This window comes from Lepidochelys olivacea (assembly GCF_965140295.1).
Source record: "Lepidochelys olivacea isolate rLepOli2 genome assembly, chromosome: 4".
NCBI classification, from domain to species: Eukaryota; Metazoa; Chordata; order Testudines; family Cheloniidae; genus Lepidochelys; species Lepidochelys olivacea.
In genome coordinates, this window is record NC_140414.1 from 33910224 (window position 1) to 33930428 (window position 20205).

The 20205-nt window shown below is 42.5% G+C and overlaps 1 protein-coding gene across 3 annotated transcripts in view; it reads right to left on the reverse strand.

Annotated features, from left to right (window-relative positions):
- The window catches only part of EMCN (endomucin), an 89560-nt gene that overhangs the window by 33415 nt on the left and 35940 nt on the right, over positions 1-20205 (reverse strand). For all 3 annotated transcript variants that reach the window (XR_014711205.1, XR_014711206.1, XM_084625343.1), the window contains exons 6-9: positions 16997-17065; positions 11755-11880; positions 5112-5141; positions 1784-1837 (exon numbers count right to left, since the gene is read on the reverse strand). Coding sequence is in view for 1 of the 3 variants with exons in the window: in XM_084625343.1 (XP_084481469.1) it covers positions 1784-1837; positions 5112-5141; positions 11755-11880; positions 16997-17065 (279 nt within the window). In the remaining 2 variants the exon portion in view is untranslated. The remainder of the gene's footprint in view (positions 1-1783; positions 1838-5111; positions 5142-11754; positions 11881-16996; positions 17066-20205) is intronic.

Below are 20205 nucleotides of genomic sequence, written 5' to 3' on the forward strand. Positions count from 1 at the left end.
AGCCTTTTTGAAAACCAGGACTTGAGGCAACAAAGGAAGATTTCAGAGTAACAGCCGTGTTAGTCTGTATTCGCAAAAAGAAAAGAAAAGGAGTACTTGTGGCACCTTAGAGACTAACCAATTTATTAGTAGCTTCTTCCACCATCCCTCATCATTCTGGAGTCTGTGTCTTAAATATCAGACTCCTAACTAGACAGAGTGTATTCGCATGCACATGTCTTTGGACCATTAGGGTTATAATTTCTCCCCACATGGGAATACTCTAATCATGAGACAAGTACAAAATGTTCCCCTTGAGAGTTAATAGCCCAATGTAAATTTTCAGCACCCATGTTCCAGGAACAATTAAAAAAAACCAAAAACCATGTACTGTAAAACAAGGCAGATTTGAAATTCAGTAACAAAAGTGATGATTTCTCTTTCAATATGGTAATCACAGAAAGGCGTGTAGGAGTTACACAATCTAGCAACATTCTGCACAATACCTCTGACCAGGATACCAAAAAAAAAAAAAGCCCCCTTTTTAAAAGGAGGCAGTTTGTCTCCTTTTATTATTTCCTACCATCTGTTGTTTCCTGACAGGTGTTTCCCAGCCAAGTAGTAAGAATGTGTAAAAGGACAGATTTATGTAATAGAGACACTTTCTGGAAAATGTATATGCCAGGCCCAGTTTCTCTCTGCTTATAATTTTTCATGGCTCCATCCTTCAGGTTCAAGTTTAACAGGCTAGCCTGGTGGCCTAAAGGAGGGTTCTCTGCCCTGCAACATGGGAGATTCCCAGACATACACTAGCACTCCTCAAGCTGATAGAGCCCTGCATCAATTCAACAGCAACCTCTCTCACTGATTAAACAGTGGCATTGTCTGGATTCTGGGAAACCTGGCTTTAGTTCCCAGAACACCGCCAGCTCTCTCCAGGCTAACAGTGATGAGGAAGCAATAGGTTCAGACTCTGGGGAAGTGGGGGGATACTTTGCATTATTCAGTAGCAGTCTTTCTGACAGGCGAAGCACTAGCAGGGATACTGCTTGGATCCAAAGAAAGAGCTGATCTAGATAAAAAAAAGATGGTGGCCACTTGGAAGGGCCTCTATGGTAGGGGGATAAAATGGGGATGTAGCATCTTTATGGCTCCACCAAGGATGGAGTTGATCCTTTCCAAAATGTTTCTTGAGGTGATTTAAAATATAGTTATATCTGTACTGGAGCGAAGTTTAGATCTTAGAGAAAACCGAATTTGGATATAGCTGAGTAAATATTAGAAAGGAGATTAGAAACCAGACCTGCAATAGCACTTCCCTACAAGAGGTACATGTGTTTTATCATATACAAGAAAGGGAGTTGCACCCTCATACCAATTGCCTGAAGAAGTTTGGAGAATACAGCCTAGGACTACACACATTTACCCTGTGCCTTGACTGGCTCTCTCAGTGCTAAATGAAAGGTTTGTGAAAGGTGAACAATTTAGTTATGCATTTCCCCACGTCATCACTCAGTACGAACAACTGAGTTGAGGTTTTTCACTCATGTCCCATGGCCCTCAGTCCCTGGGAAAATTGCACTGCTCTGAGTTGAGAGTAGTGTTAGCTCAGTGCTCGGTAAGCCCTGCTTCTCTGTGAGTAAAGCCTTATAACAGAGACAGTTCAACTGGTTTAGTAATGGGTCCATGATCCAGGAAGGACTGAGATAAGGCTGCTAGTTTCATTGCTGATCACTCACCTAAAATCAAACAGTTTCTACCAGCAAATTCTAAAGACGGAGAATGAAGAAACATATGTACTCACTGGAATATTGGTCAGTATCCGCTTGTTTGTCATTGCTACCAGATCTGCCTTGACCTATTGACAAAGAAAGTAATTATCTCTCATGTTAATTTAAACCTTGTTTTGTGATAGCACCCCCCTATTTAATTTTATGCAATTCGTCCTGGAATAGGAGCGTGGCTCCTTCCCTTCCTCCCTACTGACATATGTGTTCTAAAGAACAGAGAAGGTATCATTTGGGCTGAGAAATTGCTTTGGTAACCTGGGCTCTGCAATGGGAAGGAGTCTAGCTGAGGGGAATTTGCTGTGGGCTAGGAGAAAAGACTCATCAGGAATCAGGGACATGCACTGTAAGTCTGACTAAAAGAATCCACAGGCAGAAACCAACACCACCACTGACAGGCTGAAACTTCTGAACTTTAACCACTTTCTTGAGAGTCAAGTGTTTTAGTGGGAGATGAATGCTCTCTCTGCTGTGTTTATAGACAGAAACGGTTGGTTAGTTTAATCAGCACGAGGAGTTCTCTAGGGATTTTCCAGGATCTGTGTTCTAAGCACTGTTTTCTACCTTTGGGCACTAATCTGAATCTGAGTCAGGTATCAATTACCCAAGTAGTTTATTACCTCACTGCAGAAAGATTACAGAAAAACAAAATCATTGAATCTGAAAGAAAAAGCAAACTGCTGTGCTTCCATTTCACTGCACACATGACAACATTTTTTAAAAAAAAAGGAGTTCTGAGTCACACAAGACGTGGTATTGTGCACCTAGAACTGCATGTGCAATTACTGCAACTGAGCACACAACCTAGGCAAATGGCCTGCGTAAACAAAGCGTTAGGTGCCTAACAATAATAAAACAGTGGTAAAGCATAGCATTTACATAGGATTTACATACAGATACACTATAAGAAATAGCTCTCCTACAATGGAGTAAAAAAAGAGAAAGGTGGATTCAGTAGAACTAATAGCACGTAGAGTCATAGAGCTGAAGGCCAGAAAGGACCAATAGATCGACTCACCTGACCTCCTGTATATCACAGGCCACCAACACCTCCCTCACACTAAACCCAACAACCAAAGGTAGACCAAAGTATTACACAGCCCACAGGAGACTAGCCTATTATGTGCCACAGACAGAGTATATAGTAGTGTTATGTACAGCACACAGTATAGTTATTACTTTTTTAGTTATGTTATGGTAGCCCCTCGAGGCCCCATTCAAGATGGAGTCCCATTATACTGCCCATGCAGACACAGACACACACACACAGAGTAATAGATAGTCCTTATCCCAAAGTGCTTATAATCTAAATAGAGTGAGAAAAAGGAAAGCCCCATTTTACAGATGGAAATTGAGGCACTCATAGAGATTAAGTCACTTTCCCAAGGGTCAGAGGAAATCTGTGGCAGAGCCAGAAACTTAACTCAACGGGCCTGAGGCCCAGTCCAGTGCCTTAAACTCTAGACTATCATTTTCTTATATTGGTACTGTAAATATGTAGGGATAGCATAGAATTGTAGTAACAAACTGAGTGTCAGACCCAGCTAAACCTTAGAGCATGGGCTGTCCCCTGCTGTACTAATTTCAAACTCAAAGCCAGTCCTGAGGGAAGCTTCAGTTTTTAATCTATTCTTTTTAGGTTGCCCATAACCCTGTGTTCAGAACATACTGATCTGCTCAATTATAAAACAGTAGCTTGCCTACAGCTGAAGGGGCAGGATTGCTTCTCTACAGGTTTGTTGCATTTTCCAGATAACTAGAAACAACAGATGTTCATGAGAATGTTTAACATGCTACATGTCTGGTTGGCAGCAACTAGACTGGGAGTTATGATATCTGGATTCTATTCCCAGCTCTGGTACTGACTGGTTGTGTGACCTTGGGAAAGTCACTTCCTCTCTCTGTTTCCATTCCCATCCTATTTCTGTCTTGTCTAGGATTTTAAGATCTTTGTGGCAGGGATTATTGCTTACTATGTATTGGTACAGCGCCTAGCACAATGGGGCCCTGATCTTGGCTGGCACCTTTAAGTGCTATAATATAATATAGACAATCATTGTCTAAGGCCCTTATCTCTGCAAAGTACAAGTTACCTCTCCCAGGGTGTCTGTCTGCTGGGAAGTGAAAATACAAGAATGGAATTCATAAGCCATCATAAAGAGCCTGAGATAATTCTAATAACTTTCATAATTCAGTGCTATCTCTTCAGATTTCTCAGAGGAATATTATCAAAACATTCATTACATTACCTGTACTTGCTATAGCAAGAATTAGGCAAGCAAACAGAAAGCACAAATTCAACTGATCGTGGATACTGTTTAAATCCAGTAACAGAAACTAATTAAACAGAAAGGCTTGTCACAGTGAACGTAGTCCCCAGAACCCAGCACGTGTGTTCTCAGGTGAGAAGCTAAGGGTTTTAATTCATTCTTGTATTTTTTTCTAGCTCACTTCATTAAATGATGCATAGAAACACCCACTTATGTGACAGACTGACTGAAGAATAAACTATTTACAGGAACCAGTAGACTAAATCACATGGCATTTTATATATATATGAGACTCTCAGTGAGAACTGCAACAGTTAAAAGGAATCTCTATTAAGAGGATAAAATGGGTCAAGGAATACAAACTTGTGCTCAATTATCAGTTTCATTAGTTGAAATTCTCCCCCACACCAGGCCCACCCACCTGTACTCCCCATCCTGAATGTGAATTTGGAAGATGTTTAAACACATAGAAAATGATCTATGCAAGTCTTGGAGTATGGGGAGAGGGTTAGTCCTCCTGGTTGCAGGAGGGGAAGTGCTAGAAAGAACTGGAAGAGACAAAAGAACACAGTACTGAAGAGCCTGCTCTCTGATAACTCCAAAGAGCGTTCGAAAGGTCAATACCAGCTGAGGGACTGGCACAGAAAACCGTTGTCCCCTGAGATCTGCCAGTACTTGCTAATTAAAAGAAACATGATAAAAGAATTAACAATGACTATAATAATCATCTTAGAATATCTTGGCAAATATTTTATTCTTGTATCAATTTTCTGCTGCAACCTAATCTCTCTTTAGCCTTGTTAGATATCTTTAATTTTGTGCCTGTACCCTGTATGTTTTCAGTGTCTCCTGCTGTAATATTATGTTCAGTTGAATTATCAGGGGAAACCACTTCTTGCAGCAACAAATATGTGTCTCCTGTCCATTTCAGTGCTATACTTTGAACTCATTCTCTCTCCCTGGAGCTTCCTGGTGTCCTTTATATGTATGCTTCCTTTTTCATTCTGTTCTCCCTTCCCTGCATTCAATTCCCTTTAATGAATGTGTAAGGACTAGGTCCTTTTCTCAGTCTTACTTGGTGTTGATGTTGATTTCTTGTGTGGGCCTATAAAAAAAGACAAGAAGAAAACTATGGTTAGCAGTTGCTTTAAGATTAGCAGCACTGTACTGAACGGATACTTGGAGGAAACTGCTTGCATGCCTTAGAAACTATGAAACCCCAAAAGCTAGTGTTACTTTAAAGAATTTGAAACTTTGTTTGAAAAAGTTTTGCTATATGCTGTTATATGATGGGGGAACAGGCTTTAAATTTAATGCCCATCCCAGCTGCAGTGAACATTTTTCACTAAGGGAGGTAAAGCTTTTTTGCATGATGGTTAGAAAGATACAGCTGGAAAAATACTAAATCAGTAGGACTTATTTATGAGGAGCGAGATAGCCACTTATTCAGTGAATGGCATGCGAGTGAGCTACAAAGTAATTGGGGTAGGGTCTCCGGGTATTGCATTGCTATTTTTGCAGCATCATGGGTCCATGCCACCGTGCATCACTGCAGTAACACAAAGCAGTGCTGAGATGTAAGGCTCTGGTTACTTTGTGATTCTCTTCGATTCTGTTCAACATGATAGCTTCTATCTTCTTTCCAGGCTCAGCAGAAGGAGCTCTGGTCAGACCAATACATTCGACAAAGAATGCATGTGTGGCCCAGAAGATACATGGGGGTAGGTATGATTTCTCTAAGGACAAAATTCACCCTATGCAGAATGCCAGAACCAGGCCTATTTTGAGGATTTAAGTAGTACATCGGCTTTGGGTTCGCTCATAGTACAGGGTGTGAATTTCAACCTCTTGTTTTAAGAGAGTTTAGATCCCTAGCACCAAGTTGTTCAGAATACGTGGAGGTTACTTATTGTAGAATTATCCGGTTACATACACACTGTCTTTCAGGTTAAGTCTGTATTACAACAGAATACACTGGAGTGGTAGAAAAAAGGGGGAGCAAAAAATAAAAGCACGTACATTTGTAAAAACACAGTATCTAAATAGAAAACAAATAGCCCCTACCTTCACCTTTTGTCCCCCACTTCTTCCTCTATGTTTCTGCTACCTACAATCTGCGCAGTGAAACTTTGAGAAACAGCAGTACTTGCCCCTCCTGGGCCCAGTGACTCCGCTTTCTAGCCATGTTATGAACAGATAGAGATCTCTCCTGCATGGTATGGAGCTGCTGTGGGCTTTCAGTCTGCTCTGTTCCTCAGAAGATTTTAGCCCTCAGACTTGTTTTTAGAAGATAATGTTAGGCACTGTGTACAATGCAGGTTTGTTTGTTTTTTTAAGAAAGAAAACAGTTCTAATTGCTTAATCTTAGCCTAAGAGCAAGAGCAGTAAAAGTTTAATCATTATGTTCTCAGTGATCTAAGAGCTCCTGTCCACCTCTGACCATCTCATGTGACCATATTGCTGTAACCCTTATTCTTCCTTGCCCAATCCCCTCCATAACTGCCAACTGATCTCCTACTTTTACGGGACTGGGTGGGGGCGAAAGTGACCTTGCACAGCATCAGCCGGATCAGAGAAGCGTAAAGCCACTGGTGCTATGTGCCGCTTGGCTGTAGCCAAGGGCCTATTTGCTGCAACTAATATATTCCTAAAAAGTTCTGAGACTACAACTTGAGTAAGTGCCTTTCAATAGATAGCTGGCATTTAACTGGCAAACACCTTAAGTGTCTTCCTAAAACAAACTGAAGTGCCTCATTGTGACAGGTAAAGAGTTACTCCAGACCCTCAAGTGTCATAAACCCTTTTAAAAATGAATATTCATTAATTATCTTAGTGATTTTGGCTAGTAGTCTGCAGAGCAGCAGGAGTAACGTGCATCACTAATGAAGAAGAAATGGACCTTACAATGCATCATGCATAATGCTTACTGTCAGATGCAACATTTACTTCAGTAATTGTGCGGTACAGTAATTCCTGTTCTTGTTAGAAGGCTGCTGTGCCATGTCTAGACTATAACATCTTTGGAAATTAAGAAGGCTAATGAATATTTCAGATTTGGAGCCACAGATTGTCATCACACCCAACAGTGCTCTTTATGACACAGTGCTAAACCCTCTCACATGTGCATTGTGCAAGTCAATGGGAGTTGGGCACCAAACCCCTCTTTGAAACTCTCCCCTTTTATATACTGGCAGTGGAATGCTGACCTTCTAGTGTGACACAGGCTTCCCCAAACCAGGGACTAACTGACTGTGACTGTTTCTCTCTGGTGTGCACCTCATTGTCATCATCCTTGTCTTGGTGGTCTCCAAACTGGCTTATTGAAAGGGGGCTACCTTTAATGAATATTCAGAAGCTACAGCTGGTGCAGGATATGAGGCTTGATAAATTATTTGTATGAAAAATAATAACCAGATAGCAGCTGTTCTCCAAAGCTTTTAGAAGCTTCCAGTTTGACCTGGGTGCAATTCAAGGTGTTAATTTTGACCATGAAAGTCCTACATGAGTTGGGCCTGGCTCCCTTAGAAACTGCCTCTTTCCTCATGTGCTACCCTGGCAGCTGAGAGGAGCTAGGATGTTTTTGCTAACAGCCTCAAACTAGGATTGTTTGGAGTTCAAAGGCAGGGCTCTGGTGAGCTCTCAGTTCTGGAATTCTCTTCCTCCGATTGTCTGACAGAACCAGCCAATATTGTGTTTAGTGAAAGGCCCATCTATTTTTTTAAGGCTCTTTCCTTGCAGGGTGATATTGGGGACTGCAGTTCTCTGATTTTATCCTGGGGGAATCTGTAAGGAGAGGTAGACTACAACTCTGCAAGAGAGACTGGCGCATGCTCTGCACTCCAACTCTTCTGGATGGTGAAGCAGCCCACATGCTGCTTGAGGGAAAGCTGCCATAATTCAGAGCAGTCCTCTGGCTACTCTAAATGATACCAGGGGCTAAATCAGCCCCAGAGCAGACCAGAATCCTGGAGGTGTGTAAAGTCACTTTTGCCCGTGCTGTGCTTTCTATGCTATACCCTGTGCCGGCCCTCTGCATAACGGTCAATTATTCCAAGTGTAATCCTGAAGAGTTCACTCATCCTCTGGTTCTTACACTGCCCCTCTAAAAAATGAAGATATTACTTATCATACAAGTATGAAATTTATTTACTGAATGTCTGAAACACTACATAAGTGCTATTGGTTATAAACATTAGTATTATTAGCCAGAATATGCTCCCTAAAAAATAGAATGACTGCTGTTGTGTGTTTGTATCTACACCACAAATGTAATAATCATATGGGAAGAGTGGGATCAAAATAAACATACAGAGCAACCTACATATTACTTCTCCCACAAACCCTACTTTTAAAGAACATTACTAACGTTGCAAAGTCAAGCACACAGGAGTCAGGAAATGCAACCTTATTTTGGCCTCCTTGTACTTATGCAGTTTTTTGTGTAATTTCCTAGGTTTTTAAAAAAGCTAATTGAAAAAAAGAGAAATCCCATCATGTGGCCTCATATTGACACACACAGGGTTCAGCAGAAGGGTTGGAGCCTTGAGATCCATCACAAAGACCTCTGCTGAATGCTTCAGTTTCCTCCTCCATGCTGCCTGGGGCACCAGGCTCTATCTATTTAGCTTAACACAGGGACAGTTAAGGGATGACTTGATTACAGTCTATAAGTATTTACATGGGAAACAAATATTTAACAGCTCTTCAGTCTAGCAGAGAAAGGTATAACATGATCTAATGGCTGGAAGTTGAAGCTAGACAAATTCAGACTGGAGGTAAGATTAATTTTTTTAAAAAATTAGCGTAACCAACCATTGGAATAACTTATCAAGGGTCGTAGTGGATTCTCCTTCACTGGCAATTTTTAAATCAAGATCAGATGTTTTTCTAAAAGACACGCTCTTGGAATTATTTTGGGGGAAGTTCTTTGGTCTGTACTATGTGGGAGGTCAGACTAGATAGTCACAATGGTCCCTTCTGGCTTTGGAATCTATGAATAATGCACACTGCTGTTCTGACAGATCTCTGGTCACTGCAAACACAGCCAGTGAAGGCCATTAGAGGACACTCAAACTATTTAAAGGGATATTCCCCACTTTAGCAGCCCACCTTATCCAGGGATTACAAAAATCACCTAACTCATGACCATTATTAAAGCTGCACAAGTATGAAGCATCTTTTCCAGATGAGATCTACATTCTGCCAAAATAGAAAAAAGAAAACAGAGAATAGTGAAGAGATTCCTACCCTCTCTCTTTTTTCTTCCATCTCAAGTATCCAGTTAAACAACTGGCCTGTTTGTTCTGGAGGTGGCTCAGCTGTGGTATATAAACCCACATGTTCAGGTGGCCAACACAGTAGATGTTTTTAGTTTGTATTCTCTAAATATTCAGCCAACAGACAGGTGTTTGGAGGTGGGGTCATGCACAGTGGTTTTACAGAAAGAGAGATGGGAAGAAAGGCAGGAGTAACAGATACTGTAGTTGTTCTGTCTGTTCCTAGTCAACCTCATCCTTTGGGGCTGTAAATTAGAGGGGCAGATGCTCTGTATAAATAATCTGGGAAGACTTCCAAATTCATCATTGAAAAGTGAAGTACAACATTGGTGGCACTAAATCCTTGTTGGGTGGTGAGCAAAACACTTTTTTTGGCACAACTGACCCCAGTTTGGTTTGAAAATACCTGACTCAATCAATTCAGAGATCGTTAGAAGATTGACAAATGGTGAAAGAAACCAATAACTAACCTCTCTCCATTGTATTCTCAAAGGTCCTCTACCTAAATAGCCTCAATAACCTGTAGTTTACTTCTTCAGTTTTGGAGGGCAGCCACATGGCCTGGCCCCACGCCATGCCGGTCTGGGAAGCGGCCGGAACCGCGGCCCCTGGGGGAGGGGGGTACACAGGGCTCCGCGCGCTGCCCTTTCCATGCCTCCAGGTACCTCTCTCAAAGCTCCCATTGGCTGAGGTTCCCCGTTCCCGGCCAATGGGAGCTGTGGGGGGGAGGGGAGGGCAGTGCCTGGAGGCAAGGGCAACGCACGGAGCCCTCTGCCTTTGCCCCCTCCCCCCGGGCCCCATGGACATGGTGCCAGCGCAGGGCCTGCGGCACCAAGGGGGGCAATCCCGCGGGCCGGATCCAAAGCCCTGAGGCGCTGGATCCGGCCCGCGGGCCGTAGTTTGCCCACCCCTGATCTCGTCTGTCATCAACCTTCAGCCATGGCCAGTACCTAACGATTCAAAGATGAAACCTCCACACCAGCCAGTTGTACCATGCTATTTGTAGGTTGTGGAAAATGAATGCCTTCATGACCTCACAGATGATCATTGTATACCCTGAACCACATCTTTTGGTTATAGCATTATCTTAGTTTCACAGAATCATAGAATTGTAGGACTGGAAGGGATCTCAAGAGGTCATCTAATCCAGTCCCTTGCACTCAAGGCAGGACTAAGTATTATCTAGACCATCCCTGACAGGTATTTGTCTCCCCTACTCTTAAACATCTGCAGTGATGGAGCTTCCAGAACCGCCCCAGGCAATTTGTTCCAGTGCTTAAGCATCCTGCCAGTTCGGAAGTTTTTCCTAATGTCCAACCTAAACCTCCCTTGCTGCAATTTAAACCCATTGCTTCTTGTCCTATCCTCAGGGGTTAAGGAGAACATTTTTTCCACTCTTCTCCTTGTAACAACCTTGTATGTACTTGAAAACTTGTCATGTCACCTCTCAGTCTTCTCTTCTCCCGACTAAACAAACCCAATTTTTTCAATCTTCCCTCATAGGTCAAGTTTTCTGGATCTTTAATCATTTTTGTTGCTCTTCTCTGGACTTTCTCCAATTTGTCCACATCTTTCCTGAAATCTGGCACCCAGACCTGGACACAATATTCCAGTTGAGGCCTAATCAGGGCAGAGTAGAGCAGAAGAATTAATTCCCATATCTTGCTTACAACACTCCTGCTAATACTTGCACATCCCAGAATGATGTTTGCTTTCCCCTTCCCCCTACCTGCCCTCCCCCCCACAACAGTGTTAGACTGTTGACTCATATTTAGGTTGTGCTCCATTATGACCTCCAGATCCCTTTCTGCAGTACTCCTTCCTAGGCAATTATTTCCCATTATGTGTGTGTACAGCTGATTGTTCCTTCCTAAATGGAATACTTTGACTTTGTCCTTATTGAATTTCATCCTATTTACATGAAACCATTTCTCCAGTTTGTCCAGATCGTTTTGAATTTTAATCCTATCCTCCAAAGCACATGCAATGCCTCCCAGTTTGGTATCATCTGCAAACTTTATAGGTGTACTCTCTCTACCATTATCTAAATCATTGATGAAGATATTGAACAGAACCAGACCCACAACTGATCCCTGTTGGACCCCACTTGATATGCCCTTCCAGCTTGACTGTGAACCAGTTTGTAGGGTTGTTAGTGATCATAAACATTATAGTTGTTTTTCACTTTAAATTCTAGTCACAGTATTTGACTCAATGACCTCCTGTAGCAGTGAATGCCACAGAACAACTGTATGTGGCTGAAGTTAGTCTTTCCAGCTCATTTTATAAATTACAGCCTTTAATTTCATTGAGTGGGGAAAACTCTGAATCTTTTGAAGTTCACCCATACTAACTGTAATGCAAACTGTAATTGACATTTCACGCTGAGCATGGCTGTTTCAGAACACGGTGTGACTGACGATGCAGGGACTCATCACTTACTTATAGTGTCAGCCTTGATGACTATTGCGTTGGTTCCTGTTACCGGAGTTGGAGGTGACCCATCAACATTAGATGTGGTTTGATGACCCTTGCTGTGTTCTGAGGTTATTACACTGGTAGTCAGATCTGAAAAGAAGGCAGTCAAATGAGCATTGATCAAATACAAACAGCATGCTTGATCCTCAACACCCACCTATCTGCCCGCCCTTCCGCCCCCAACTTTACACCTTACTTGCTCTCAGCCCCATTAGTGTAGAGTGTGTAGCTGGAGCACCTGACACTCTGGCAATCCTTTGCCAGCCAGCCCCTAAGGGGTTGTTACTACTAGCATAATTTAGAGCAGCCTTGAGGCCTCACTAAGCCATACCAGTGGCCAAAATAGCCTCAGGCCCTTTTTCCAGGATCAGGGAAATGGAAAAATAGCTTAGAGCCACTTCCGCCCCTACCCCATTCCTATGCTGAGTACAATCTGGTCAGAACAGAGGAACTGGATTCCTGATAAAGTCTGTGTCAACTCTACAGCTAAACACCTGACAGTCACATGGTTTGATCTTATACAAGTTTTACAGATAGAAATTAATAATAGGGTTGTAACATGGTTCATGGCCCGCCCCTCTTCCTGGGGCCTGTTTGTCCTCCCCAGTAAGGCTCGGAGAGGCCTCAGGGTTGTGCAACACCTATGTCTTTATTTACTTAATGTTGTCCCACCACCAGTGTCCATCTATATACAAGCTTTACAGGGTTGGTTACCTCCCTCACAGGCAGGGTCAGACTTCAGCTAGGCGGCCGCTAGCTAGCTAGCTCCCTCCCTCCCTGACTGACGTCTCCGTTGCCACACACCCCCTTCTGGCTCCCTCCGAGCCTTTATAGCCCTTGGCTTGTCAGGTCAGCAGGTGTTACCAATCAGGCCAGCATCAGGCCTTTTCCATCAGCCCCAATCAGCTTCCCTGGATTGGAGCTGACTGGGCAGGGGCTAATTAGGTGCTTCTGCACCAGCACCCTGCTACAAGGGTCAATTGCTTCATTCTCTGCCATTGGGAGGATTTATCCTGCTGCTTAGAAAGTACAATATCCGGAGATCGTTAAATGTACAACTAAATGTCTATTCTCGCCTTTATTTCAGTTCTCATATGCTTGATACAGGGTCAGGGTTACTTGTATAATAACGAGATTTGCACTTGAGGTGAGTCTAAAATGATCCCGTGATGCACCCCATGAAGCAGCAGAGCTGAAGGTCATTGAACAACAATGAAACAGAATTTAAGTTGTCACGATCGAGTGGATAATTTATATTTTGTGTTCATACCTTAATCTAACAAAAGGCAAGACGTTACCTATTGGATAAAAACAGCAGGTACCCGATGGCAACACAATACTCCCTTTCTGACTTATGCAAAGTCTATAAGAGCCAGCTATAAACCAATGGAAGAGTGTCCACACAAGGGATTTAACAAACCATTTTTAAAAACCTATACATTTAAACTGGTGCAAATTTTGTATCTAGACCATGTCAGCCTTTGGGAGCGTATGCTTTAAATATGTACAGAGTCTCTGTATTTCCCCCAGTCTTCCCAGAGAGAGCCCTTCTCCAGAATCTCTGTCCACACACTTGGGGTATGTGTACACTGCAATAAAACACCCAGACTAAACAAACCCAGTTTTTTCAACGTCAACACTGCCATTTTATAGCCCTGCAAGCCCAAGTCAGCTGACACGGGTGTTTTATTGCAGTGTAGACATCCCCCTAAGGCCTGATTTTCATGTTGAACACCAGCAGTAACCAGTGACTTCAGAGAGAGCAGCAGGTGCTCAGCACCTCTGAAAAGCTGATCACTCATTTAGGCGTCTAAATATGAATTAAGATGTCTAGCTTCAGGCACCCAAATTCTAAGGCCTTCTGGATTTTATCCCACTGTCAAGCTCTGCTCAGAACTCAGTGACTTCTTTAGGTATTCCACACGCTGCAGGGTTGCGTCCTGGAGCCACGCTTAGCTAAATGGGCAAGTGTACTGCAAGTCGCTGTAACCCAAAAGCACATGAGCTACTTCCCCCCCCCCTTCATTTTTTTGGGGTAGGATTTAGGTCTTATTCTAAAACCAGTTTTGTAAACATAATATTGATACCAAAAAGTACATTTGTACAACATTACAGAATTAAACTATGCTCCCCCTGCCTGAGTTTGCTAGAGCCCTTTCCCCTCCCAAAATACCCCTACAGGGGCCCAGGGAGCTAAGAAACACAAGGGGAGGCAGCAGCATCGGGGGGGGGGGGGAGATTTCAGGTTGGGGCCTTCGCCCTTCCCTGCTTCATGTATGTATTTCATCCAAATAGCTGTGCTGCAGGTAATACTGGCCCCACCCGTTGAGCAGGCGTATAACAAGGAGTGCACCTTGCCTCTCTCCAAAGGCATAATGCCTGGGTTTCCAGGCCCCACCATTCTGGAGGTGTGTGCTGCCTCCCCCCTCCAGCATGACTCAAGCCGATAAGAGCCATAATTGCACCTTAAGGTTCAGGCTATATTCTGGAAAGCCTAGAAATTTTTGAGGTAAGGCTGAACTGCCTGTACCTCGCTCATTCTGCACACAGGATCACATATTTTAAAATTAATATGGAAGTCTAGTCTATAATAGAAGCTAATGACTTGCAAGCTTTCATTTAAATAATTTTAAAAAAGCTTTTTAAAATTATGGTGCAAGAGTTACACAAAGTCTCCGAAACCTCTGATCATTTCTGAATCCCCGTAACTTAAAAGGCAAACAGATTTTTAAACAAAGTTTTCTTTTTGTTTTCATTTTTATTTTAATTGCTCCAGGCTCTGTAACCTTGTACACTGAATTTTGACCTGAGGTCTTAAAACAAACAAACAAAACTCTCTTAACATGTAGGGGCTTATTATAGGAGATAATCAGAATGGTAGTTGCAGCAGGTTCCACTAATGATTCTGTTATCATCGAAGCAATAATATGAAATTATTACAACAATATTAATAAAAGCCTCTGATCAGAGACCGAAAGGAAAGCCAGACTTGCAGTAATCCTTCATCTGCAGAGACATTCAACCATAAATACACTCAGCAAGCTGTGCAGAATAATCAGGTGAGTGGGAGAAACAAGGAGGGAGGCAGCCAGGCATCTTGTTCTGACATCAACCACCAGTTTGTCTGGTAACCCCACATACAGCTGTAATCCCACAGGGATCACATGTTCCAAGAGCTGCCTCACTACTGGCAGCAACCCAGGTCTAAATACTCTACTCGTATTTAGTTGCTGTGAGAACAGATTGTTCTGGGGAACATGTATATTCCACAATGGAGGATCAGTGGGAGGACATAATCTTCATTTATCTTTTTTGATACAATTTATTCAGCATGGGCAAAATTCACCCCCTGAACAGAGGGATGGCCAAGGTATGAGCTGGGTAAAACAGAGTTAAAAGCTCCTTGAGATTGGGCATGAACACACCCTTCTATTACCAGTACTGTAAGGATAAGTTAATCACAAGGCCCTCCACACAAGACAAAAGTGGTTCTCATCCTGCCCAGGAGTTTTGGGCTGAGTGGGCAGAGGTGTTTTGTTGCATATTGTCTGGGTAAGTGTGTGCGTGTGTTGGGTCAGGGTGAAGGGCAAAGGCAGAACACACAGAAACACAGAGGAGAGAGAAACACATACACACACAGGGGAAGACCACAAAAGTCACTGTAGGTGCAGCGGAAAGCATGGCATGGGACCCTGGAAGAAACCTGGGGAGAGGTTATTTGGGTCAGGAGTGCTGCCTGAAAAGAAGCTTGGGTCTGTGAGCAATAGAAACTATTTCTTGTTACTTTGATTCGTACTGCATTCAGAGACACAGGACTTGGTACATTCTTTGTAAATAAAACTGCCGTAAAGAAATACCTGAGGGTATGTCTACAGCTAAAACACTGCAGCTGCGCTGCTGTAGCACTTCAGCGTGGACGGTGCTTACGCTGATGGGAGGGGTTCTCGCATTGGCGTAGGTAATCCACCTCCCTGAGAGGTGGTAGCTAGAACAACGGACGAATTTTACTGTCGACCTAGCACTGTCTACCCCGGGGGTCAGGTCAGTCTAGCTACGTCTTTCAGGGGCATGGATTTTTCACACCCCTGAGAGATGTAGCTATGCCGATGTAAGTTCCTAATGTAGATCAGGCCTCAATGTCACCAATTTTTCCTCTGAACTGGAACAACCTATTAGACCCTGAGTTTTTGGCTAGATGCTCAGGTCAGAAGTAGCGATGTACAATATTAAATGGTTAAATGATTAACCGGTAAGTATTAGTCTTACTGTTAACCCAACCTAACTGTTAACGCCTGGTGTGCCGGCCGGAGCGGCTCCAGCCCCTCTCCCTTTAATCGGCTAACCGGTTAAATGATATAATTTTTATTGTTTAAACAGTTAGCTATTTAAATAATATTTACATCCCTAGTCAGAAGGGGTAACAGTACTACTTATGTCTTACTTAAAATCTGATGTAAAGCCCATTGCAGTTATTTAGAAAAAATCCCATTAACTTCAATGGGCTTTGGATCAGGCCCCTAAGCCCTATATTGAGGGTTGAAGTGGGCACAAAGTTGTGCACGGGCCCTCTGCACTGGATCTAACGTGAGCCTAAAGAGGCAACCTAATGAGGAGATTCTCTTAATTCTATTTGTAATTTCCTTTACAGTTAAATATCAACAACTGATTTGGGGCCTTCAGTAGTATCTAAGCTTTGTGTCTAATACACAGTATTGCGATCTCCTAAGTAGATGGAGCAGTTCTTGTGCCAATCCCCTAAAGAGGCTGACTCATTCAGACACAGCCAGTGCTTATAAATGGAAGAGCTGCACTGAGCCTGCTAGACATTTGGGTTTTGATAAAACCCGTAACTCAGATCTATGAGAGACTTAATTTGATGTAGGAAGTAGAAGGAGACAGTGTAAATCTGAGTTCTCCGCTTATTACAATGCCAGGGTTCTGTAATAGAATCCCCTGCTGGTTCCTCTTGGGCACTCAGTGATCCAGATCTGCCCTTCCCACTGACACATCACTGCAGTAATTCATCATGTGCCTATTCCACCAGCTGCAGAAAAGATTTCTGCATGCTTAACAGGAGGAGGCTGAATTCACAGCAAAGCATCACAACAGAGAAAGCAGGTTGCTGCTGTAAAACAGTCACATCATTGTTTAATGGGTCTGTTGTCAACAGTTGATTATAAATAAGATTTTTAAAGGGATGCCTTACCAGACATCATCCAAGTGGAGTCTGATGCTGCCATCACAGAACTCGCTGGCAGTGATTCAGTTTTCCCTGCTGATATTTTGGTAGGATAAACGACAGTATGTTAACCGCTGTTCTCAACACATATTTGTCAAAGAAATAATCAGCAGGAAAGCAAGGGGAAAACTGGAGCTTTTCTGTAAATCTGATGTCTGAGCATCAAGTTTTGCCTACTACTTGTGTCCAATAGCCCTTCGTTTTCTTTTAATGAACTGAAATTTTACATATATCCTCTCTTGATCTCAGGGTGAATTACCACTTATCTTATATACAATCCACATACATTTCAGTTTTTCTACATAGTGCTCTTAATCTCCCTCCCAGCAGGCTAACTAGTTTTGATATTAGAACCACATCAAATAAGCCAAAAATGATTGCAAAGTGCAGAGAACATCAAAACCAAAATTATCTGTGTGTGAAAAATGATGTATAGTCAACCATCTCAGTAATTCATGACACGCTTCAAAAATTGAGGCTACTTTGGTTAAGCATCTTTCAGGCCAAAAGAAACAGTGTGTGTTTCCAGTCAAAATCTTTCTATTTCCAGTAAGAGATTTTAAGCAGAAAACGAAGTGATTTCTGTGGAGCTTACACCTTACACATATACTCACAGGACCAAATTTTAAAAGAGGATTCACTCAGGCGTCTAATTTTGCACCTATAATCAATCGCACATGCAGCTGATTGCAGATGTGAATAAAACCCAGCTTTTACCACCACACCTCAAAAGCACTTTATAAAGGAAGTCAGCATCATTATTCCCCCATTTAACAGATGTGGTATCTGAGGCACAGAGCAAGGAAGTGACTTTTCCAAGGCTACCCAGCAGGCCAATGGCAGAACCAGGTCTCCTGAGGTCCAGTCTAGTGCTCTATCCACTAGGGCATAGTGCAACATCAAAATCCTCAGGGATTGGAATGCCCAATCCCCATTCAAATTAATGGTAAATCATTGTTCAAATAATCAAGGCAGCTTTGAAAATCTCACAGTAAATGTCTAATTGATTGTGCCCCTGGTAGTCAGAGGTCTAAATTCTATTAAGTATAGAATTCTATTATTTATAGACACACTTGATTGTGCTCTTTTGCATCTGTAGTTCACCACAAACAAAAATACCAGAGAGACAAGGTGGGTGAGGTAATATCTTCTACTGGACCAACTTTTGCTGATGAGAGAGACAAGGTCTGGATCTTACACACAGCTCTTGTTTGGGGTGTGGACTGCAGGGCTGATGCAGTAGTTTTGATTTAGTAAAAGCTACTGGGGTTGTCCTCAAATATTAATAAAAGTTAAAGGAGAGTGGCCAAATATATCAATAAACAGAGGGAGAGGGAAAGAGTGCCTTTGGAGGGGAAGAAATATGGTAGACTGAGAAAAAAGTCTATTGCATTCTTTCACAAAGCGCACAGACTTTGTGAGGGCTTTTTCCAAATCTATAATGAAAGGTGACAGCAGCAACAGAAATAGTAGCAGAGATGGGGAGAGCTGTCAAATCTCTGCTGTGTGGATGGGATCAGGGGTTGGCATGGGCAAAATGATTTCCCCAGTTAAAAAGCAATATAAATGTTCTTTTGCAGAACGTCCTCATTTTTATTATTGATCCGGGCTAGTGGTTTTTTAAGGTGAAATTTAAAATTTCATTAGGCCATCTTAAATTATTGCCATTTGTCCTCTGAGACACACTGAAGACGGGGTGGTGGGAGGGAATGAAGCGTAATTGAAAAAGAAAGGTAGTGGCCAATATTGTAATAGACTAGTCTCCATTTTACAGGCAAAATCTGGTCTGTCTTGTGTACTTGTCACAGAGGGAAATGAGGACACAGGAAACATTTTCCCTGCCACACCCCTCCAGTGTGCAAATAAAGATGGTGGAATGCAAGTAATGAAGCCACGATCACCTTTCGTGAAAAATTATGAGGTTTCAAAATTTGTTTCAAAATTTGTTTTCATTCTGCATCAAAACAAGAGCGAGACACCCCAGAATAGCCAATGGAACAGCTATATACTGTCTTATTAATTTGCAGATGCAGTTGGAGGGCAGGGGGATGGATGTAAGAAAGCGTGCTGTGTTTCTTCTCTGCCGAGAGTGGGCATGCAAGAAAGGCCACCCTTCATGTTGTTTCCAATCAAAACCTTAACAGTGAAGCCCCTACTTTGATTATGGGGTTAAATCCCACAGTCCTTAATCAAAGCTCCCACTGATTTAAAGAAAATAAAGGTTGGGTAAGGACTGCAAATATAATCAGGGAACATTTGCTTCTTTGGTAGTAGTCTATACATGGGAATTAATTGGTTAAATTGAACATTTTAATTTCTTGCTCCAAGTGGCAGGGCATTTTATAAGTAAGAAGATCACATAATAAGCACCATCCATTAAGTTGCACACAGGCTGAGGGTGTGTTGGGCGAACAGGGAAAATCATATCTATTGAAATGGTCCTGAATTAAAATATCAGCACCCATTTAAATTCAAATACCCACAGATTTTGAGGCCCTATATCTTTGGGCCTTTTCCGGCTCGGGGCCATCTCTATGTATTAATGTATGTTTTGCTTATGGATATACCACTCACTAGACTTCCCCCTCCTTTCTTTCTCCCCTACTGCTTCAAAATATAAAAGAGGTTTCCAAGCCTGGCCTACTCCAAGATATCAATACTGACCACCACCTGGAACTAAGCTGCACAGACAGGCATGCTTTTCCTCATCAGCATTTCCTCACATGCCAGGAGCCCTACCTATCGGTATGTTTTAGTTCCAGATGGCTGTGCTGCATTGATACCCTTGAGTCAGGAACCTCTATCAAACCGAAAGGAGCCACATTAGTGATTTTTGTGAAGGGCTTTTGACACTTTCTCCCACACTTCAACAGCTTCTGCACTGGGGATATTTTAGCCATGCCTTCTGCAATAACAGCATCTGAATGGCTGGCCAAAATACAGTGAAGGAGGACCAAACACATTAGACTGTTCAATACAAAGGCAAAGCCTGAATTTTGAATATAGAATTTGAAAGTGTAACTGACAAGTAAAAGAGAGGACTGATTTTCAGGCCCAAAGGGTGGGGACTGGGAGTAATAGTTTGGAAATTGTTACGCTTCCCTAGCCTAAATTATCCTATGCTCACTTTGAAGCAGTTAAATCCATTAGATTATAGAACACAGACATAAGGAAAG